This window comes from Octopus sinensis, linkage group LG20 (assembly GCF_006345805.1).
Source record: "Octopus sinensis linkage group LG20, ASM634580v1, whole genome shotgun sequence".
In the NCBI taxonomy this organism is placed as follows: domain Eukaryota; kingdom Metazoa; phylum Mollusca; class Cephalopoda; order Octopoda; family Octopodidae; genus Octopus; species Octopus sinensis.
Genome location: NC_043016.1, coordinates 28,724,919 through 28,750,170, shown reverse-complemented (window position 1 = coordinate 28,750,170; position 25,252 = coordinate 28,724,919). Strand labels below are relative to the sequence as shown.

At 36.7% G+C, this 25,252-nt stretch overlaps 1 protein-coding gene across 1 annotated transcript in view; it reads right to left on the bottom strand.

The window, feature by feature from the left end:
- LOC115222504 (E3 ubiquitin-protein ligase HERC2-like) overlaps nt 1–25,252 on the bottom strand; it is a 226,020-nt gene that overhangs the window by 29,066 nt on the left and 171,702 nt on the right. The window contains 2 exon segments of the mRNA XM_036511621.1: nt 22,752–22,877; nt 24,263–24,405. Coding sequence (XP_036367514.1) covers nt 22,752–22,877; nt 24,263–24,405 — 269 coding nt within the window.

Here is a 25,252-nt window from a genome sequence, read left to right as displayed (position 1 = left end):
AAGTACGGTGGGGGATATCTTAATTTTATTCACACCTATATCACAAACACTGAACGTTTTTATGAACTTCATATTTCAAATGACCCTATATCTTGCATAACAGAATTCGTCATAAATTTTTTTAAAAAACCAGGAAATTTCGAATTAGGCACCTCATGGGGAAAAAAGAAGGAATATTTATATATAAATTGTTTAAAGTATTCCTGTATTTTATGAAATACTAATTCTGAACTTCCTAAAACAAAATAGAATTCCATGCACGTGTACGCATATATATTAATTAGTGTGTCTGTGACAGGATTTTTTTATTGCAAAGTTTAAGACAAACGTAAATAATTAGAATTATTGGGTCATATTATACAGATATATGAGATTGACACATGCATACAAGTTACAATGATTATAATGAATTTAATGATAAAATTAGTCAAAAATTAAAAACGGAACTTGAAGATTATTTAAATATGCATCAACACATAATACCTATGTATTCAGGTGACTACCTTTTCTATGCCTGTGTCACACAGGAATATAAAAAATACTAATAGGTGCGTACACATACACACGTGTGTGTGTGTATGTGTAAATGTACGTATGGAAAAAAAAAAGAAGCTAAGGCAAATCTGTTAATCTACAAATTCGGATTTCATTTTATAGAAAAGAATCTCCGTTTCCGCAAATTCATAGATATATCCTCAGAAATATATCCATACACAGAAATGCCATATATGATACACATACAAATATAAATGTATGCATACACATACAATAACAAAATATAACATAAAATAATATAATAATATATAATATAATATCAATACACTATACGGCACAGCTTTCTGCCAATAATCAGTGTCGGGTAACAAAGTACCCTGTTAAGAACTTTACTGGGTCACGATGCTCCAATAAGTTAAAAGTTGCTCATAGTAATTACTAATGTAGCTCGTTATTTAACACAAACTGTTATAATTAAAGATAAACTAATAAGGCAACATAACTGTTATTAATTAAACCAAAACAATTGCCATACAATTATAACAAGGCCAAATTCTTGTCTCTTCTCATAACAGGATACGCTCCGGGTATGGAAACTCGAGGAATTCCCATCGACAAAGAACAATGAAAATTGGACAGATATCAATCAAAACTATAAATCGATAAATGAATTGGCAACTTCAATATTGGTAAAGTTCTCAGAATATAGACCTAAGATATTTTTTTTAATAGGCGCAAAGTTTATTGTTTCTACATAGTTTAAAGGGGAATCGCAGAAAGCGTGTCACATGAAAACAAATAAATGATTTAGGGTTATTTTTGAGCTTGACTGTTTTATATTAAAAATGCCTTAACATGTGAATAATGCTATTATATAAATCGAGTTGGTATTGTATACAACATGTATTTTTAGTTAATTAACGACTTATAATTTCTTTAATTATATACTTCAAACTATTTTTTTCTAGACCTAATTGTTTAGGTGAATTTTAATAAAATTAAGCTAATTACAAATTCAATTAGAGAGTTTATTGTTAGCATAGGTTATTTATGAACAAATTCTAAGTAATTAAAAATATATTTTCGCAATCCAATTGCAAAATTAAACACCGACAATTAAAAAGAAAAAAAATATTGTTTTTAGGACACGGTAACCCGACTATTTGAATTCACAACAGCTAAAAATATAAGATACGTTTCGGGTATTAAAAAATATGTAATAAAATGGATTGTTTTACCAAAAATACAAGCTTTGTATAAGCTTTCTAGAAAAAAAAATTAAATCGAACAACTCACAAAAAGAAAGGAAGACAGCACCTGGCAGAGTGAACAGACATATTTATGTAAGTTCTACGGTTGTGGCTGAATCTGCCAGTAATTTCTTAATTCAAAGGTTGTAGCTGAATTCATCCTACCTCGATGCCTGTATTTGTGAATACAGGCATCGGATATTTTAGAATGTATACACATATTGTAACGCAGCATGATTAGTAGCTGTGCTGTGATACTGAACTTAGTACTTAGGGTGACTAATTGTAGAACTGACAACGGATAACTTTATATTTCCTACAAATAGTCCCACAACGCCGTCAACGTATTCATACGCGTATTTTGAGGTTTTTTGTTTTTTTTTGAAAAAATGCATATATATATTTATATCAGAATTTTTTTTTAAATGCTGCCAAATTGGTTGTTAAAGTGGATATAAATCAATTAACAACATAAAGTAATTTATCATGAACAATAAGGAAATATAACAAACTTTAAAAATATGACAAGAAACAAAGTTCACATAGTGCGGAAATACATCCGATATGAAAATAATTTCTTGCCTAGAAGTTTCTTCAGTTTCATTCAAAGTCGCGAAAACAAAAGATGACGGCTTGGCCAAAGAAAAAAGGTTAAAACAACTTTGAACCCCCTCATAAAGTACCAGTGGATATCATTTTTAGGGTTTTGAATGTAATTCAACTGCTAAAACAGCATCTCAAAAGAATGCACCTTGAATTACATAAGTTGTTCAGTGGTATTATATAAATTATATAGCGTGGGTTTGAAATTATGACTGCTTAAATAATCTTTGATGAGTGAAGCTTACGATATGAGATGATGAATAAATAAGGAATAACTCTTCTTAATCGAACAGTTCTTTTAGAACTGATTGGGTCGAACGTGTAATGGGTTTAAACGGGAACGAAATTTTAACTAGATGACCGCTGGATTTTGCCTTATTGAATATAAGGAAAGAGAGAGGAAAAAAATGTTTATGGACGCAAATTCTCTTACAGTAATATTATTACATGTAACTAGTTCAAGGGAACGGAAAATGTCAGTTAAGGTCAAGAGGTGCTAAAATAAAACTAGTGATTAAAAGTACAACAGGTCAAAAATTCATGAGTGGGAGGGGAGATTTATGGTGAACGGAAAAAGTCACTAGGAAAGAATTTTTTTTTTTTTTTAGTTATCATGAATATTGGTTTAGATAAAGGAATAATACTTTCTGAAGTTGCAATTTATAAAATTACATTTCACGTACGTGAAAAAATATCTCAAAACAATATTTTATCAAAGATATTAACGCGCGCATAACTTGCTGACTCTCCCACTATATCTGAATTAGTAACAATATTTTAAAATTTCCTTTGCCATCAAAATTTAAAGAACTTTTACTTTGAATTTTATCATATTTATTAACAAGAAGGCTAGATACATTATTTATATTTGACGGATATTTGTCCTCATCTTGTTTGTTGTTAAAACGTCTCGGCTGATATACCCTCCAGCCTTCATCAGGTGTCTTGGGGGAAATTTCGAACCTGGGTTCTCTCATTCCTAAGATATTTTTCGATATTATTATTATTATTATCATTATTCAGGTCACTGCCTGGAATCGAACTCGGAATCTTAGGGTTAGTAGCCCGCGCTCTTAACCCCCAAGATTCCGAGTTCAATTCCAGGCAGTGACCTGATCAACAACAACAACAACATGGAAAAATACCTTAGGAATGAGAACCCAGGTTCTAAATTTTCCCCAAGACACCTGATGAAGGCTGGAGGGTATATCAGCCGAAACGTTGTGTTAACAATAAACAAGATGAGGACAAGTATCCGTCAAATTTAAATAATGTACATAATTCCTCGTCTCTTAAATATAGAAGAAGACTAGATATTAAAAAAAAAATTGTCACGGAAACTTTTATCATTATAAACAATGAAATATTTTTTTTTCCTGTTTCTTCTGTTAATTTAATTATCGTTTAAATTGGAATATCCCGAAGTTGACGCATCGAATCAGGAATTCAAAATGGATAACAAGTCCGATATTGCCTTCGTACATGCAAAAGTATGCATTGATAAAAAAAATGTTAAGCGGAAAGTCAAGGAAAAACGAGAGAAGAAACTAAACTGTAATTATGTATCCACTCGTAAAAAAAAGAAGAAAAAAAACGGGATGGTCACGACTGGAATTGGGGTGGGGGAAGGAGTATTTAGAAAGGATAAACAATTATGAAATAGTAGCTAAAATCTCCATTCAAAATTAAAAGATAAAAAAATTGCAACATAATCGTAACCCTAAACCTGAATCTTTATTCTTAATTCAACACCAAACGCTAATCTTAGATTCTAACCTTAGTTCTCTTGTAACATAACTAATAATGCATAATGGGGTATTTGCCACTCTACTCTTGAAAAGGGGGATGCCTAACTGAACATATAGCTGGTAGCACACCTATGACATCACGAACATATTACTATTATGAATATGGTATTTACATAAATTATGACTTGAAACAGCTGTCGAGATGATACACTACATAATTTTTTTCAATATCTTTAAATCTGTATTTTGTGATTCATGTAAATACGTTTCAAATTGTGTTTATCAACTTTATTACCTGTATTACAAACTAATCAACCAACGCTTTTCTTTTCATCTTAAAAATTTTGTTTCAACGCTTCTACTCCTGGGATATCTCTACATTGTCTTTCACTCTTTTTTTCTCTTTAACCTTTTCTTTTAGCTGTTTCAGCCAAACTAGGGAAAAGCCTTGAAGGATTTTTGTATTTCTTTTACAACCTGGTACTTATTCTATCGGTGTCTTTAACCGAACCGCTACGTTACGGGGGAGGAGGAACATAAGCAACGCTGGCTGTCAAGCCGTGGTGGACACCATACACATACACACGACTTCCACATAGTTCAAATCTACCAAATTCATTTACAAGGTATTGGTAAGTGCGGGGGTGTAGTAGAAGACAGGGCGGACGTAAAGAATGTGGACTGCACCCCCTTTCGTCTTTTTTTTTTAAACAGAATTCACCCATTTACGAGTACAGATATTCTCATTCTGACCCCCCCCCCCAAAAAAAAAACGGCATTTAAAAATTTTAATTTCCCACCAAAATTCTTCAATTTTCACTTTTTTCACAAATTTGGTTTTTGCGAAATACATAGAAAAATACGGAGATTATAATTCTCGAAAAACAAATTTTGTAAAGTTACAATTTTTAAGAAAAAAAGTGAAAACGGAAGAATTTGGTGGTGGTGGTGGGGGGGATTGAAATTTTAAAATGCCATTTTTTTTTTTTTTGCAGAATCAGAATCCTCGTACTCGAAAATGGGGGTTTCTGTAAAAAAAGAAATTAAAAAAAAAAAACCAAAGTAGGTGCGTCCACTAAAGACACTTGCACAGTGTTCCGCGAAGTGGGACTGAAAGCGAAACCATGTCGTTGCAAGGCAAGCTTCTTAATCACAGAGACAAGGAATGTAATTTGAAGGAGATTCGGCAGCTATTTTTAACAGGTCGAGTGACCGATGCGGGTAGATGTTGATGACCGGAACGACTTATGCGAAACATTACCCATGTAATCTATTATCTACTGTTTAATGAATACTAAAGTAACCAGTGATGGTTTGTCTATGCAAATATTTAAATAGGAAACAAGTTTCCCGAAGTAGAATATATTACTTTACCAAAAAAAAAAGAGTCTAACATTTCGAGACTCTAATTTCATGTTAACGGAATTTTTGTTGTTAACATGGAACACGTGTGAAAATAAGAAAAGAAAAAAGCATAAAACAATGGTTCTTTATACTTAGAGTTCAAACGTCAAGAAATCGTCTATTTTTCCTTTCTTTCCTCAGGTCGATAAAATGTCGACTCAGTCAAAGTAATTGTTCAGTATAATTGACTATACCCGCTACAATGTCTGGTTTTATGTTTGTTTCAAACTATCACTAAAAAGTTATAAAGTTCTTAAATAGACAATGATTATTCTAAAGTAGGAACACCATTCTTTTTAACCACAATACAGGTGAAAGTTTAACAGTACATATCTTAGCAAAGTTTGAAAATAAATTCCTAAATAATAATTCTATCTACTATAGGCACAAGGCCTTACATTTTGGCGGCGGAGACAGGTTGTGCATTGATCCCAATACTCAACTGATACTATATTTTATCGACTCTGAAAAGATGAAAGGCAAAGTCGACCTCGGAGGAATTTGAACCCAGAACGCAAAGCTGGGGCAAATGCCGCTAAGCATTTTGTCCGATGTGCCTTTTTAATTCCTTCTAACAAAAGTTCAAAGGTTAAGAATCAATAAAATCGAGCCTAGTATTTGATTGTTATTTATTTTATTGACGATAAAAGGAGGAAAAACAAAACCTGACTTCGGCATGATTAGAAATCAGGATTTAAAGAGAAATGGTTCCGAAAACAATAATTTAGTTAAATATATTTTAAAATATATTAATCAACACATTTAGATACAGTACAAACTGAAATATCCAATAGAATTAGAATGTTAATCCTGATTTTCGACGATATAAAAATAATATAAATTTATATATAAAGTAGATAAAGCGAGTAAAAGCGAAACAGCTCGTTAATTTAACCTACAGAGAAGTTAACGAAAGTAACTTTAGCAACTATAAATATGCGAAAAATTACTAAGAATATCAGGTAAAATGCAAGAGGGCGGAATTCCGGGTTTAAGTACTACGTATAAACACCTTAATAACATTTTTTTTTCCAGAAAATTTTTGCAAAATTCCCCGTGTTCTGCACACGGGAATTCATACATTTGTGGGGGGGGGGGGAATTCCCTATCAATCCTAAAATTTCCCCTCTTTTTCGATTTAAAAAAAAAAAAAAATCAGAGTTTAAAATACGAATTTTTTGCTTCAGTCCTTGCAATGGCCCGCTTTTGGGTGCATTATCATTCCATTCAGTATGTTTATGGGGAGAAAAATATTGAAATAGATGTCAGAGTGACAAAGAAACGAGGAAGGTATCAGGTGGTCGTGGGATGTGCTAAAACACCAGCTAAATCGCGAACAAAAATGATTTAAAAAAAAAAAAATAATTGTATGAATCCCCGTGTATAAAACAAAATTCGTAAAATTTTTCAAAAAAACTTCCCAAAAGTTTTTTTTAAAGTTATGAGAGGTTAACATGGTACGCTTAAACCAGAATTCCACAAAAAATTGCTTCTATTTTTAAAAAAATGTTTCGTTACAAACATAGGGATCTGATATATTGAAAGAATATAAAATCAGGATCTGTAAAACAGACAGAGAAGGGTTTTTTATTTATTTAATATCTTAAATAATACATTTTGTTTTATTTACATGTAATTATATAAACAGTGTTATGTACGGCTCATATAGTGTCAATTAATGACTTGAAATATTTAGTTATTTTTCACTATTATTTGTAAAAATGAAATGTGATATTTTCCCATAGCATTCTTTAGTCCTTATTCATTTCGTCCTTGATAGAACAGAGACTCTTCTACAGACGTCACCTGATGCATCTATAATTTAGCATTCTCTCTAGTATACCTGTGCTTTACCTTACACACAACAAAACATATCTAATTTCTTGCTATGCCAAACAAAACTTCTGCAGATGTTTCACATTCAAAGCAAGGTGTCACAACCACGCAACAAGTCACTCTTTACATACGAACTTAACAACGCCAACCTTGAAAAAGGAAGAGAGAGAGGAGGGGGAGAGGGAGATAATTCTGTTACTGACAAGTAATGCCGTCGAATTTCTCCTCCCCCACCTCATACACTTTTTTTACTCCAGGTAATATATTTTCTCGCTTTTATCGTTAATTAGGAGAGAGATGATCAGTTATAAAGGCAACTGAAAACTGTCAAGTGCTTCCACTAAAACTACTTGAGTTTGAAGTACCAGAGACACAACTATATATATATTTTTAATTCATATTAGCATTTAGTTTCTACTTTACAATAAGGTCACTTCCAGGAAAGCACTGAAATTTTGTGTTCTCTGTTGTAAATAAATATAAGCATATTTTCTTTTTTTGCTGTGAAGACTTCTGGATCTTTAAATCAAACTTTTTTCTGCAGGAGTGGCTGTGTGGTAAGTAGCTTGCTTACCAACCACATGGTTCCGGGTTCATTCCCACTGCGTGGCACCTTGGGCAAGTGTCTTCTATCAGTCAAGTACCAGGTCAACCAAAGCCTTGTAAGTGGATTTGGCAGATGGAAACTAAAAGAAGCTTGTCATATATATGTATATGTGTGTGTGTGTGTGTGTATGTTTGTGTGTCTGTGTTTGTCCCCCCACCCAACATTGCTTGACAACCGATGCTGGTGTGTTTACATCCCCGTAACTTAGTGGTTCGGCCTACCTCAAGTTGACCCAACAGAGAGAATGGCAATTCAAGTTGATAGCAGTGTAGTAAATAAAGCAATTAAAGGTACGAAGATAAGGAAAGCTACTGATGCATCAGGGATAGTAATTGAGATATTCAGAATATCTGGCGACGTAAGGTACATGCTAATCACCTGAACAATATCAAGTAAAACTTGAAGGTGTTATAAGCAGCACTGGATGAACCATTAAGCATATGCTTAGGGTATCAAGGTAAGTGGAGCACTACAGGAATGGTAAATAGTTTGCATCACAAAAGAAAAAAACTTCAACCCTTTAGCATTTACATTATTCTGTGAAAAGTAATGCATTTTCATTATTTACATTTGACAGATATTTGTCCTCATCTTGTTTGTTGTTAACACAACGTTTTGACTGATATACCCTCCCGCCTTCATCAGGTGTCTTGGGGAAATTTCGAACGTAGATTCTCATTCCTAAGGTATTTTTTCGATATTATTATCATTATTATTATTATTATTCAGGGCACTGCCTGGAATCGAACTCAGAATCTTGGGGCTAGTTGTGGTTAAGAGCACGGGCTACTAACCCCAAGATTCCGAGTTCAATTCCAGGCAGTGTCCTGAATAATAATAATAATAACAACAACAATATTGGGAATGAGAATCCAGGTTGGAAATTTCCCCAGGACACCTGATAAAGGCTGGAGGGTATATCAGCCGAAATGTGTTAACAACAAACAAGATGGGGGCAAATATCCATCAAATGTATATAATTCCTCATCTCTTAAATATAGAACTAATGCATTTTCATTCACATTGTTTTGAATTAATCATGTATTATCTTGTAGCTTCAAAGTTTTGATGAGGTAACTTAATTTTGTTTTAATGATATATTGTAGGGTTGGTGTGAGAGAATAGATCTGGACTGTTTGACTATAAAACAGGTAGAGTATTTCAGCCGGATATGGCCAGTTTAAATGCTAAAACAATATTCAGGATGCCCTATTTCCACTAAGTAAAGAAGTAGGTCCGTTACATGAGATGAATTTTGAGGATCTGCTGAAAGACTTTGCAATTTAAGAAAAAATAATAGAAAACTTTTCAAATATAAATAAAGTGGAAGTATACAAAAATAAATATTATTTTCCATCTTATGGTTAGTTTTGGTTCATTTTGAAGAATAAAAATTTATTTTACGGTTTATTATTGTTTATATTTTGAATTCATCATCATCATTGTTTAACGTCCGTTTTCCGCGCTAGCACGGGTTGGACAGTTCGACCAGGGTCTGGGAAGCCAGGGGCTGCACCAGGCTCCAATCTGATCTGGCAGTGTTTCTACAGCTGGATGCCCTTCCTAACGCCAACCACTCCGCGAGTGTAGTGGGTGCTTTTTACATGCCAGGGGAGTCTGGCATCGGCCACGATCGATTGGTGCTTTTAATGTACCACCGACACGGAAGCCAGCCAAGGTGGCGCTGGCATCGGCCACGTTCGGATGGTGCTTTTTATGTGCCACCGGCACAGAAGTCAGTCGAGGCGGCGCTGGCAACGGCCACGTTCAGATGGTACTTTTTATGTGCCACCGGCACAGGTATCACAACTACTATTTCTATTTATTTCGATGTTCATGTACTTGACTCAACAGGTCTCCTCAAGCACAGCGGGATGTTCTGGAATCCAAGGTACTTTGAATGGGCAGGGGCTATGTGGAACTGGATCAGGAAGCAGCTCGGGTCTTTGCAGTCACAGCATATCTCCAGAGTTCTCGGTCCTTCGCCATTGCCTCAGTGAGGTCCAACACTCTGAGGTCGTGCTTGACTACCTCTCCCCCTAATTCCTTCAACTGTTTGGGAGCGGCACTTCTTCACACATCTCTCTTCATCCATCTGCAGTACATGACCATACCATCGCAAGCGTCGCTCTTGCACACCACATCTGATACTTCTTATGTCCAGCATTTCTCTCAGGGTGCTTACACTCTGTCGTGTGTGCACACTGACATTACACATCCAGTGGATCATGCTAGCTTCATTTCTTTCAAGTCTACGCATGTCCTCTGCAGTCACGTCCCATGTTTCACTACCGTGAAGCATGGCAGTTTGCACACATGCATCATACAATCTACCTTTCACTCTGAGTGAGAGACTCTTTGTCACCAGTAGGTGTAGGAGCTTTCTAAACTTTGCCCAGGCTATTCGTATTCTAGTGGTGACACTCTCTGAGCATCCACCTCCACTACTAACTTGGTCACCCAGGTAGCGGAAACTATCGACTACTTCTAGTTTCTCCTCCTGGAGTGTGATGGAATCTGTTCTCTGAGTATTTGTGGTGTCTATTGTCCCTGTGCATCTGCCGCACATGAAAGCTATCTTATCAGTTAATTTCCCTTTGATGTTGCTGCACCTCTTATGCATCCATAGCTTACACTGGGTGCATCTTATGGAGTTTCTACCTACGCCTTTCCTACAGATCGAGCAGGACAACCTGCCTGATGGGGTGTGTGCTGAGTTCGCCTTTCTGCTTACTGTAACTTTGGTTTTTGCTACATTTACTCTAAGGCCCTTTGATTCTAAACCTTGCTTCCACACCCGGAATTTCTTTTCTAGTTCCGGTAGTGATTCTGCTATGAGGGCCAGGTCATCAGCATAGAGGAGCTCCCAGGGGCAACCTGTTTTGAATTCCTCTGTTATTGCCAGGAGGACTATGATGAATAAAAGGGGACTGAGGGCTGAGCCTTGGTGTACACCTACTTCTACCAGGAATTCTTCACTATATTCGTTGCCAATCCTAACCTTGCTGACAGCCTCTCTGTATAGGGCCTGTACAGCCCTTATTAGCCATTCGTCAATCTCCAGTTTCTGCATCGACCACCAGATAAGGGATCGGGGGGACCCTGTCAAAGGCTTTCTCCAAGTCCACAAAAGCTATGTAGAGGGGTTTATCTTTAGCTAGGTACTTCTCCTGCAGTTGTCGGACCAGGAATATAGCATCAGTGGTGCTTCTACCCAGCACAAAACCGAACTGCATCTCATCTAAGCAAATTCTCTCCCTAATGAGATGGGTTATGATCCTCTCTGTGACCTTCATCACTTGATCCAACAGTTTAATTCCCCTGTAGTTATTTCTATCTAGAGCATCACCCTTACCCTTGTAGCAGTTGACTATGGTGCTGCTACGCCAGTCATTGGGTATGACTCTATTATGAACTACCTGGTTTACAATGCGGGTGACTAGGCCATAGCCCACATAACCAGCTGTTTTAAGCATCTCAGCAGTGATTCCTGATGGGCCGGGGGCTTTACCTGGTTTCATACCCTTAATTGCCTTAACTACAAGGGAGCTGTCTATTCGGATAGCTGGTCCCTCTACTGGCTCAACATTTGGCAGGCTCTCCTCCTCCCATTCATTCTCCACATTCAGCAGTCTTTCATAGTGGCTTTTCCAAGCCTCTTTCTTTTCACCAACATTAAAAGCAAGTGCCTCATCATCCATGCGGACACATTTCACTCCTGTAACATCACTATTTTCTCTCACACACAGTCTAGCAATCCGAAACACCTCAGCTCTTTGGTCCTCACGTCGCTGGACATTGGCAAACTTCTTCTTTTCTGCTACATCTTTGGCTATGTATACCTGCCGCCCAGCCTCCTTTTTGGCTACTTGGTACAGTTCCCTGCTACCCCCATCCCTCCAGGCTTTCCAGGCCTGTTTCTTTGCACTAATGGCTTTATATATATATATATATATATATGAGGACACCAAAATCTTTTGACCTCTATGGGTTTTAAACCAGCCTTGATTATATGCAATCAATTAGTGTAGTAATAATCATTATACAATGGAAAAGGGGAACTTTAGAGATAAGAATTTATAGAGCATCAAATTGTAAGATCAGTCTATGAAATTAGAGAGAGAGACAACACAATTGATCTATGGCAGCCTTAGTCTAGATGAAATATAGATCAGCTGTATGTTTGGAAGAGGCACCACACTGAATCTTCCTGAGAACTACGTTAAGGGTACACGTGTCTGTGGAGTGCTCAGCCACTTGCATGTTAATTTCATGAGCAAGCTGTTCCATTGTTCGTATCAGCTGGGACCCTTGTCGTCACAGCCGACGGAGTGCTCTTATAAGGAAAATTAGTGTAGACAAATGGCTTGGGAGGTTTGTACGAGTTGCCATTTTATGAGACCATCTGTTTTTTTATGGGATAGTTTTGGACAAATGACTTTGTAAATTGTACGGCAATTTGCATTTCTATAGAATTTGAAATTTCTTTTAGGAAATATATTTGTGTGCATAGTTGGATAGGAGAGTGTGGTTAGTCAATATGTTGCTATCTGGAACTGTGAGGATGTCTGATCTGTCTGTGGTGGTTGTAAATGATGAATGCTTTTCAATTATAAAAGCCCATGTTTGTAGTGTGTGTGTGTGTGTGTGTGTGTGTGAATTTGTATTTCTGTACAATTTTATTGGAAAATATATTTATGAGTGGATGGGTGCATGTGTGTTCCCCAGGTGGATGGGATGCCAGTCCATCGCAGCATTACTCATTTTTGCCAGCTGAGTGGACTGGAGCAACTTGAAATGAAGTGTTTTGCTCAAGAACACGTGTCGCCCAGTCCAGGAATCGAAACCACAATCTTACGATCATGATGCAGACACCCTAACCACTAAGCTATGCGCCTCTACACTATATTTTTTAAACTTAAATATTATTAAGAATTGTATTTAAAAAATTATTAAAATATTTTGTTTATTATAGAAGTATAACCAATTTATTGCAGGTAAATTTTAACAATAAAATCTTATATGGACTCTCCAAGGGGTCAAATGGACCCTGGTTGAGAATCACTGGGCAAGGATTTTATGTAAATTTTTAATACATACACACAAACAAATGCAGGTGTGGGCAGGTGTGTTATACACACACAAATATATATTCACACACACACACACACACATATATATATACATACCAGTGGCGTGCGGTGACTTCCAGGGTTGGGCAAGCAATGAATTTCTCATTATGATGTTGCATGCTTTGATTTTTACATGCATCTAATTGTAAGTCTATGCGAACATTTTTGAATATTTTAAGATCTATCAAAGATTTTATATGCCTTTGAGAACGCTTGTGCTTTAACATAGCCATATGTAAATTATTTAATTCATCATAGACTTGTGGGTATTATGCGGTCATCTCAAAGCATGACATGCCACTGAGAGAGAGAGAGGAAGGAGGGACAAACTAACAAAGAGACAGAGAGGGAGGTCAGCGGGTCTTCTCAAAGCATGACGAGCCACTAAGAGAGAGAGGAAGGGGGTAAAAATATTTCAAATGCCCTATCCTCTTAGCATATCTTTCAAACAAGTCACTAAGAGAGAGAGATAAAGGAAGGACAAACTGAGACAGAGAGGGAGTGTCTGTCATGCAGGTCTTCTCAAAGCATGACTTCTCAAAGCATGACTTCTCAAAGCATGACTTCTCAAAGCAAAAGTCACTGAGAGAGGAGAAGGGGAGACAAAATATTTCCAAAACAACTGGACGGATTTTTTTTGAAACAAAGTAACTATTTTATTTAATTTTCCGATGATATGGATAAAAAAATCACAAGGCATACAACGCATACCTGAGAGTGCAAGCCCCTGATACATACACACACACATATATACATACATAAATACATATATACATATTTGCATGCACACACAAACACACACAGCATACAATATTCCTTTCAACTTCCCATCATATTATCACAAGACAATAATAGAAAATGTTTCTTTTAGTATTTTCCATTTCAAGAACAAAGAAGGTTACCATGACACAATTCTAGCAGCAGCAGCAGCAGCAGAAACGAAACCACTAGAAACTACTTCTTACAGAAATGTCTTGTGGCACAATTTTATATACCAATGTGTGTGCACGTGTGTAATGTATGTGTATATATGTATGTATATAATGTGTGTGTGTGTGTATATATATATATATATATATATATATATATATATATATATATACACAAAATAAGAAAATGGAGAAATACATCCAAATCAAATATCAATTACCAGATAATACCCAATCACATACTTTATTAAACCACCACATAAGAAACTTTAAGGTCAAACATAATAATATATGACAAAACAGTGTACATAAAGGAGTAATATGATACAATAAGTACAATCTGTATAAGAGAATATAAATATAAATAAATATAAATATAAACTACATCTTACAGCTGTTTCGGCCATGCAGATAAGTATGTCTCATTTTACTTATATTAGCCATATGTGGTAGGTCAATATGTAGTTATAAATGAGACATTTACAAAAATATTCTAAGGCCTCTTCGGAGATTATGAAATACAAACCAAATTACATATATACTCATATAAGTGTAGGTACATACCCATAATAAATCACATACATATACATATGAGTGCATATACTCATACTCCTATACATATATATATACATAATAATATAAATAATATAAATCAATAAACATACATATGTTCCATATTCAATGTTACAGTTTTTCAACTTAATATTATGATATTACAATGCAGAAAACATACACATATTAATACCCAAATGCAGATATACAGAGTCAAGAGTACATTATATTAATTTATATTAATTTAAAAAATGTCATTAATGTTAACATCATTGCTATTATCATTACCACTATTGCTACCAACATCATTATTCTTATTATTAATAACACTAATACTAGCAAAACAATATATAGATCACATTATTAGCAATATAATAGCAAAACCAAGGACCACAATAGTACTACAGTACCATGCAAAGCATTAAATATCTGCATATACATACAAAATAAGAAATAAAAGCATTCTGTTTACACGATATTAAGTTCCACAGGTGTATAGATGTACATATGAGTGCAAATTTATAATTTCAATTGTGACACAAATACAGTATTACGTTCAGAAATAGTTACGAATCGAACGCTAAAATATGATTGGCTTGTACTTTTAAATTTAAATTACAATTGTCTTCTTTATGGTTGGTTTGTTAAGAAACATCCACACACACACACTTGCAAACGTGCGCCCACACGCACATACAGAGACAAATCACAACATAAGACATACCAGCCCAAACACACATACACACACATGCTTACATACAAATCTACTCACATATATCCATAAAAATGCGTACATGCAAGCACACAGACATCTATACCTAGTCGAAGTACGTTATTATCATAAGATACATAATTAAAATAACACCGTATATTTTGTAAACAAATTATCTTGCCACTGAAACTTCTATATCGTTACATTTCTACTGTGTTTCTATTCAAACTTTCACCAATAAACCAGCACAGGCATGGGAAAACTATACCAACATTTATACACACACATACATCCGCACATATCCATAAACATTTATACACTCGCATGCATTGTGTCTGCAAACATTCGCAAATACATATATACATATTTAAATATGCATTTGCGTACTCATACGTATAAGAAAAACATATACATATATATCCACCCATGAATATACATATACATACAAAAACATACATACACATACATATACATATGAACACATTTCGACATATCCACATATATTTACTAAATTACAAAATATATGTCTGCCCATCAAAGGACGTATAAATACATACACAATAAGTTAACAGAAATTACAATTAATTAACCCTTTCGTTACTATATTTCTGACAAAACTACACTCCTTATGCGTTTCAATTAATTTCTAACAATCATAAATTTAGTCTGGTTTCATTAAACAACTATAACTTTTTTATTTATCAATATATTAATTTGATTTTTGGAAGATAATTTAATGAAATGTTCTCAACCAATTCTATACTATAATTTTTGTCACAAAGTGACTCTAATTGCAGGTAGATACAGGTAAATTCAACAAAATATAAAATTATTAAATTTTTGTTCAAACATCGCTATAGAAAATGGGTTATTAGCTAATATTCAATTGGGTATACAACAAAATTTTACGATAGAATTTGTTATTCTGGGTAACTTTCTGATACCCATAATAATATTTATGGCAAAATAGTCTTAATTTCATTTAAGGTTGTGGGAAACCACTAACTATCCTTTCTTTTGCTTTGTTTACATTTAGCGTAACGGTTCGTTTCCGCCATAATGATTTCAAATAGGCTCATTCAAAAAAGTAAAAAGAAATAGTCTAAGGCTTTACTCTCCTGGGAAAGTCTGTGGCTTGGTCTAGTTTCTTCAGAAAAATCATCGAAAGAAACAGTTTTTAAATTTTCACTCCATTCAGGTGCCAATTCATTTTCTTTATTGCTGTCGGAGCTCTCGGATTCACTGTTTTCACTTTCGGAAAATGAAAGATCAGATTCATTATCAAACACCACATGCTTTTTTTTATTTCAGTCATAGAGTTAGATTTATGAAGGTCTTCAGTAGAAAATCCTTGAATTCTGACTCGCTGCTTGATATAATGAAATTCGTATCCATTTTTTGTCAGAATTACAAATTTTGAAAACACAATAGGAACAAATTTCGGAAAAAAATCTCCCAAAATTCACGGAATTAAAATTACACTTCGATTGTTGTACAAAACTTTAGTTGAACTGTTTATGAAGTATAATACGTGTTTTCACGAATGTACTAAAGAGATTTGCTCTGATATTCTCACTTAAATATGAATAGGTAAATACAGGCGGGTTTGGGCGGTTTGGTCACATTAGCCAAAATTTTTTTGGGTGGCTTTGGGCGGTTTGGTAACAAAAGGGTTAAGATATAAGTAAATTAATTATAAATTAAATTAATTATAAATTAATAAGTGCAAAACAAAAATAATAAATAAATACATAATAAGAATGAATAAATAAATAAGAATGAATAAATAAATAAGAATGAATAAATAAATAAATAAAAAAATATAAATAAAAATAAATAAATAGAAATATATATATATATATATCTATGTATAGATAAATAGATAAATAAAATAAAATACAAATTGAGATGAGTACAAAAATAAACTTAATATATAAGGCTGCCAAACAAATACATGCAAAAACTTATATGCTCATCCAAAATAAACAACATATACTAGTTATAGACCCACATTTGTTACATATTGGTATAACAAAAACCCAAACCAGCACCCTAAGATATGATGCGCATATACACCCTACACCCGTGGAAAACTCCGTGAATATCAGAATATCATGTATATATCAAAATACATATATATTTCAGTATATTTTTCAAGCCGGGACAAAAACAATCAATATAGAACATATATATGGAGATACAAAATTATAAATTATAAAGACCAATAGTACAATCCTATATAGAGGAATGTTAAAAGATTACTGGTAGAAAAAATAGGTGCTATTTAAATCTAGAGAAAGTATACGCTAATTTGTGAAGGCAAAAGAATTTCGCTCGTTAATGTTATTAACAATGGGTAGGCCAGCTTTGATGATGAAGAAAATTTCATTGATACATAAAGAGCATTTTTTATTTCTACTATTGTATACAGGTGCAGAAGTTAGTATTTTCCAATCTAATTTAAAATCTATGTTCTTACTCTTGAGTTCCCAAATATACGTACTTAACCCCGTAGAATTCATCCTATTTTTACTTTTAAAAGTATATCTATGATAGTTTAGCCGTTGTTTCATACTATCTTTAGTCGCACCAATGTACACCCTACTGTTATATTGCTCAAGGTTGTAACCTATTGAACCCCATCCAACCCATGCTAACATGGAACATGGGTATTAAAATGATGATGATGACAACAAAATGAAGCACAGAAGAAAATGGAGAGAAACTAGAAACAAAAAGATTAAGAAATACTAAAAGGAGACGCTAATAAACTTTGTAATTTTTGGTAGTAATATATATCATCATCATCGTTTAACGTCCGTTTTCCGCGCTAGCACGGGTTGGACGGTTCGACCAGGGTCTGGAAAGCCAGGGGCTGCACCAGGCTCCAGTCTGATCTGGCAGTGTTTCTACAGCTGGATGCCCTTCCTAACGCCAACCACTCCGCGAGTGTAGTGGGTGCTTTTTACGTGCCACCTGCACAGGTGCCGGGGGGGTCTGGCATCGGCCACGATCGGTTGGTGCTTTTAATGTGCCACTGGCACGGAAGCCAGCCAAGGCGGCGCTGGCATCGGCCACGTTCGGATGGTGCTTTTTATGTGCCACCGACACAGAAGCAAGTCGAGGCGGCGCTGGCAACGGCCACATTCGGATGGTGCTTTTTATGTGCCACCGGCACAGGTATCACGACTACTATTTCCATTGATATTTGTTTCGATGTTCATGTACATGCACTTGACTCAACAGGTCTCCTCAAGCACAGCGAGATGTTCTGGGATCCAAAGTACTTTGAATGAGCAGGGGCTATGCGGAACTGGTGCAGGAAGCAGCCTGGGTCTTTGCAGTCACAGCATATCTCCAGAGATCTCGGTCCTTCACCATTGCCTCAGTGAGGCCCAACGCTCTGAGGTCATGCTTGACTACCTCATCCCATGTCTTCCTGGGTCTACCTCTCCCCCTGATTCCTTCAACTGTTTGGGAGCGGCACTTCTTCACACATCTCTTCTCATCCATCCGCAGTACATGACCATACCATCGCTCTTACACACCACATCTCATGCTACTTATGTCTAGCATTTCTCTCAGGGTGCTTACACTCTGTCGTGCATTCACACTGACATTACATATCCAGCGGATCATGCTAGCTTCATTTCTTTCAAGTATACGCATGTCCTCTGCAGTCACGGCCCATGCTTCACTACCGTGAAGCATGGCAGTTTGCACACATGCATCATACAATCTACCTTTCACTCTGAGTTAGAGATCCTTTGTCGCCAGTAGGTGTAGGAGCTTTCTGAACTTTGCCCAGGCTATTCGTATTCTAGTGGTGACACTCTCTGAGCATCCACCTCCACTACTAACTTGGTCACCCAGGTAGCGGAAACTATCGACTACTTCTAGTTTCTCCCCCTGGAGTGTGATGGAATCTGTTTTCTGAGTATTTGTGGTGTCTATTGTCCCTGTGCATCTGCCGCACATGAAAGCTATCTTATCAGTTAATTTCCCTTTGATGTTGCTGCACCTCTTATGTGTCCATAGCTTACACTGGGTGCATCTTATGGAGTTTCTACCTACACCTTTCCTACAGATCGAGCAGGGCCACCTGCCTGATGGGGTGTGTGCTGAGTTCGCCTTTCTGCTTACTATAACTTTGGTCTTCGCTACATTTACTCTAAGGCCCTTTGATTCTAACCCTTGTCTCCACACCCGAAATTTCTTTTCTAGTTTCGGTAGTGATTCTGCTATGAGAGCCAGTTCATCAGCATAGAGGAGCTCCCAGGGGCAACCTGTTTTGAATTCCTCATTTATTATTTGGAGGACTATGATGAATAAAAGGGGACTGAGGGCTGAGCCTTGGTGTACATCTACTTCTACCCGGAATTCTTCACTATATTTGTTGCCAATCCTAACCTTGCTGACAGCCTCTCTGTATAGGGCCTGCATCTCATCTAAGCAAATTCTCTCCCTAATGAGATGGGTTATGACCCTCTCTGTGATCTTCATTACCTGATCCAACAGTTTAATACCCCTGTAGTTATTTATATCTAGAGCATCACCCTTACCCTTGTAGCAGTTGACTATGGTGCTGCTACGCCAGTCATTGGGTATGACTCCATTATGAACTACCTGGTTTACAATACGGGTGACTAGGCCATAGCCCACATAACCAATTGTTTTAAGCATCTCAGCAGTGATTCCTGATGGGCCGTGGGCTTTACCTGGTTTCATACCCTTAATTGCCTTAACTACAAGGGAGCTGTCTATTCGGATAGCTGGTCCCTCTACTGGCTCAACATTTGGCAGGCTCTCCTCCTCCCATTCATTCTCCACATTCAGCAGTCTTTCATAATGGCTTCTCCAAACCTCTTTCTTTTCACCAACATTAAAAGCAAGTGCCCCATCATCCATGCGGACACATTTCTCTCCTGTAACATCACTATTTTCTCTCACACACTGTCTAGCAATCCGAAATACCTCAGTTCTTTGGTCCTCACATCGCTGGACATTGGCAAACTTCTTCTTTTCTGCTATATCTTTGGCTATGTATACCTGCCGCCCGGCCTCCCTTTTGGCTATTTGGTACAGTTCCCTGCTACCCCCACCCTTCTAGGCCTGTTTGTTTGCACTAATGGCTTCGTCTACTGCACTATTCCACCACCACGTAACTCTAGGTCTGGAAGGGACTTTGCACCATCCACAGACTAGGTCTGTGGCACTCAGCAAGCTGTCCCGTAGGAATTTCCAGCTACCTTCTATGTCCGACGTCTGTAGCTCCTCTCTCTCATCAAATTTCTTGATGAGGATGTCCCTAAATCTCTGACCATGTGAAGGGTTCTTTAGCTTCCAAATCCTTCTTTTCTGGATTGGTCTGTTTCTTGGAGTCCTGGCCTCAAGCCTAAAGTCACTAATGATTAGCCTATGCTGAGGGATACATTCTTTACCCGGGAGGATCTTTGTATTTAAGAGCAACCCTGCATCCCGCTGTCTGGTGAGGATGAAGTCTATTTGGCTAGCGGAGTCTCCTGACTGATAAGTTATTAGGTGGCAGTCAGGCTTCCTGAAGTTAGTGTTGCAGATTAAAAGGTTACATGCATCACAGAATTCCAGTAGTCTAGTTCCCTCATCATTTCTGATGCCAATACCATGGCCATCGTGTACCCCAGTGAAGATACCCGATTCCCGCCCAACATGCCCATTAAAGTCTCCACCCACAAAGATGAGGTCCTTGCCACTAGTCTTTGAGGTAGCCTGTAGAAGGGTATCATAAAAGTGGTCCTTCTGATCATTTGGTAGCCCCGCATGTGGGGCATAGGCGGAGATAATCGTAGCTGTGCCACTCTGTAGGACTAACCTGAGCTTAAGCACTCTATCGCAAACCCTGACAACCTCTATGACCTTATCCATCCATTTCTCCGCAAGGAGAATGCCTACACTCCCTACAACATCCATGTTACCTTGCCAGAAGACTTTATACCTATGTGCCTTGCCTGTGAGGACTCTAGCTGAAGCACTTCTTACCTCTTGTATGCAGCATACACCAACCCATCTTCTCTCAAGCATCTCTACAATCTCACTAGACCTACTTTTCAGTGTACCAACATTGACAGTGCCAACTCTGAAAACTGGGAAGGAGACGTGGGGAGGAGGGGTGCAATTCAGCGCCTGAAAAGAAGAGGGTTGTTGTGGTGGTGATCGTTTTTTAGGCATTTTTCGACTGATCTCTCTTCTGACCTGACAACATTCAAGCATTTAAGCATGTGTTAGCAGCATTGTAAGCATAAGCATTAAGGTCATTGATGATGTAGATGTAAGCTCTGTGGTAGAAATACTGAAATTCTAGGTGTTAGTAGTATTCTAAGCAAGCATTATGGTCATTGAGCAATGTGGTTTAAGCAGTGTAGCAGAAACATGGATATTCTAGAGATGGGGTGGGGTGGGGGTTCCAGCAGGGAGAAGAGAGAGAGTGAGGGGAGGAAATGGGGAAGAGAGTGCAGGCAATATAGGGGAGCACCAGTGGCGAGGGGTGTTAGGAGAAACGATGACAGGTAGGGGTGGTGGCAGTTTCTAGACAAAATTAAACATAGGATATCACGAGAGAGGGAGGGACTGGAAGGAGGGGAAGATAAGCAGGGGTAATACATAGTGAAATAGCATATTGAGGAGGAGGGGTTCAAGGAGTAGACACACATAATGGTGGTGGGAGAAGGGATATCCGGTATAGATGGAGTAAATATATAGAGAGATATCCGGTATTGGTGGTTGGGGTGGGAAAGGGCGGTTGCACCGCGAATGGCTAAGTTTTGATTCAGGAGAGAGCGGCAGATATATGGAAAGAGAAGAATTAGGCAAACGGGGTTTGACAATGTACAAATTATCGTAGAGAGCGAGCAAAGGACAAAGTAATATGAAGAAAGGAAGAAAGAAGGAAAGAAAGAAGAAATTATCAGCACATAGGGACGAATTATTACGAGATAGGACTGAAAATGAAAAGATTATATTTTGGGAGACAATATCAACAGCTTAGCTCACGAAAAGAAACAACAAGCAGATTAGTAAATAGATAATACATTTTTTAGTGTTAGTGGCGAATGTAGTACGAGTGGTCAAGAAGTGAAATGAGGAATTCTTAGCTTATCTAGCTTCGGACATCGCTGCTCGATGAATATGGAGCACATGGGGGTAGGATATCCAGGGGTAACGCAGTTACGATTGTTTCATGCAACTCCATTTAATTGAACAATGCAATCATTACATTAATTTAAAATGTAGAGCAATCTTCAATTGCACAAAGACATAGAATTTAATTAAATTAGAACAGATGGACACATTAGTATAATTATACCTAAAATCTCCAAGATGTTAAGGAGATAGACAAAGAACATGCTGTTCTTACTCCAGCACATATATATATGTGTGTGTGTGTGTGTGTATGTATGTATATTACACAAACACACACACATGAATGTATGTAAAAAAAGCTTACCTTGAAGAATGGACTATGCATAAGATGTTTACCACTGCGTACTATAGGATCTTCATATTCATACTGCCGTTGTAAAGCTTCAGGTAACCCTTTTACAAGTGAAGCGAGAGCTGTTCCACTGAGGGACTACAAGAGAATAAAAGAGAAACAATAAATAAGTTTTAATACCACACAGGAAATTGAGGAATGTGATTAAAGAAATTTGCAAGTCTACTCTCCCCCCAACTATATGATGGGGTTTAACCCTTTAGCATTCAGATCAGTTTGTCAAATATAAAGCTTATTTATTCCTGATCTTTTGATTTAATCATGCATTATCTTGTTATTTTGAGATTTCAATTTTAGTAAGACATCGTAGGGTAGGTGTAAGAGACTGTATTTGACCAGTTTAAACATATGACAAATAGAATGTTTTGGCTGGAAGGCGGTGAGCTGGCAGAAGTGTTAGCACGCCGAGTGAAATGCTTAGCGGTATTTTGTCTGTTGTTACATTCTGAGTTCAAATTCCTTTTGGGGTCGATGTAATCAACTTAATCCCTTTGTCTGTCCTTGTGGGCAATAAAGAAATAAATAGAATGGTTTGGCTGGAATGGCTGGGTAAAATGCTAAAGGGTTAATGATGGAATCTAGTAAAAGAATAATCATCTTCCATGTGCAGAATTGCAGTTTTAAGCTAACCATATGGTTTCAGATTCAGTCTCACTATGTGGCACCTTGGACAAGTATTTTCTACTATAGTCTCAGGCCAACCAAAGCCTTGTGAGTGGATTTGACAGATGGAAACTGATAGAAGCCTGTCGTCTTTGTGTAGGAATTACTGTTTCTTTGCTTTGACTTCATATAATATTTGTAAATGTCACAGTTATGTAAGAGCTGTCCTTTGCTTCCAGTCTTCTGTGAAACCATATCTGGTCATCGGAAAAAATTTCCTTAGTTAGAAGCAAGTGAAGGTCAGTCTCAACAATTTCTGTCTGACCCACACAATTATGGAAAAATGGATATTAAAACAACAAGGATACAACTGTTTGGTCATGTAAATGTGGTACAAATTAAGTAGAACAAGAAGTCTGTGAAACCAAGGACTAGAGAATTGAGAATTGTTATGTCAAAGACTCAATTGTAGAATGGTACTTGAAACAATGAAGGAGCCTCTATGTGGTCATACAGCTTTTCTAGAAATAACAGCTGAATCTTATACTCCAATTCTTAAAAACAGGAATGAAAAGACATTGGAGAATATAGTCACATATATATACAAAAATGACAGGTTGGATAAGTTTGGAACACCTTTAATTACAGGGTTGCTTATTCAGAACAACACCTTCACTGATCCACAAGGTGTTAGTTCCAACCTTGTGGTGATACAAATACAACAACAACTACAAAAAACCCTATTGGTTAAGCAATAGGGATACAACTATATTTAAAACAGACACACACGCGCACGCACGCACACACACACGCACGCACACACACACACACACACACAAACATACACATAGAGTAATTACCATTGTTGGGGTTCTAGAGGTTTCTTGATCAGGTGAATCAGTTGTAGGACTGGAAATTAGAGTGTTCACATTCAAATTAACCCCATAATTGACTGCCATGATCTTTCGAAGCTTTTGCAGAGCCCACATTCTCTGCTGTGCACCTGGAATTGTATTCAAAGGAGAAACAATAATTACAATGAAACAATATCACCCTGTCAGCATAAAATGTGTATATGAAATATTGCCTCTATAAAGCAGAAATTTGAGTAGAAACTATTACACTAACCTTTCAATATTAATATTCTAAAGAAACACAGTTATGCTTTATTAATGTAGCCATTCAGTCTACTCCTAAAATGCTGAAGAATACATAAACCCAACACATCATCTTAAACCATTGATTTCTGTAACAATTCTAGTTATTTTGAGGGAATGGGTGACAAGCCCAATGTTCACTGCCCTCTCTCTTTCTCCCAAACAAGAGAGGTACCCTACTATTGGATTTTACTCCCCTCTCTCTCTTTCGGAGAGTCACTGAGCAGCTATACGCACACATACACACACGGCAGTAACTTCCACCTAACCAAATTCAATCACAAAGCTCCGGTCGGCTCGGGGCTATAGTGGAAGACACCTACCCAAAGTGTCACGCAGTGGGACTGAACCCGAAACCATGTAGCTAGGAAGCAAGCTCCCTAACCACACAGCCATGCCCGTCATTGTATTATAACACTCATCAATATTATAGTGTGGTGTACAGTAACAAATTATACCACCCTGTGGTTCCACATTATAGACAGGTGGACTGGACTGTTAATAGTTACATATCTTGGCCTTACATACAAATATGTCTGTGTACGAGGCCGAGATATGTAACTTTCAATAACCTAGTACACCTATTAGTAATAGAATATCGTATGTGTGTGCATACATGTATGTGTGTGTGGTACTTCATATATATATATATATATATATATATATATATATATATATAATATATATATATAT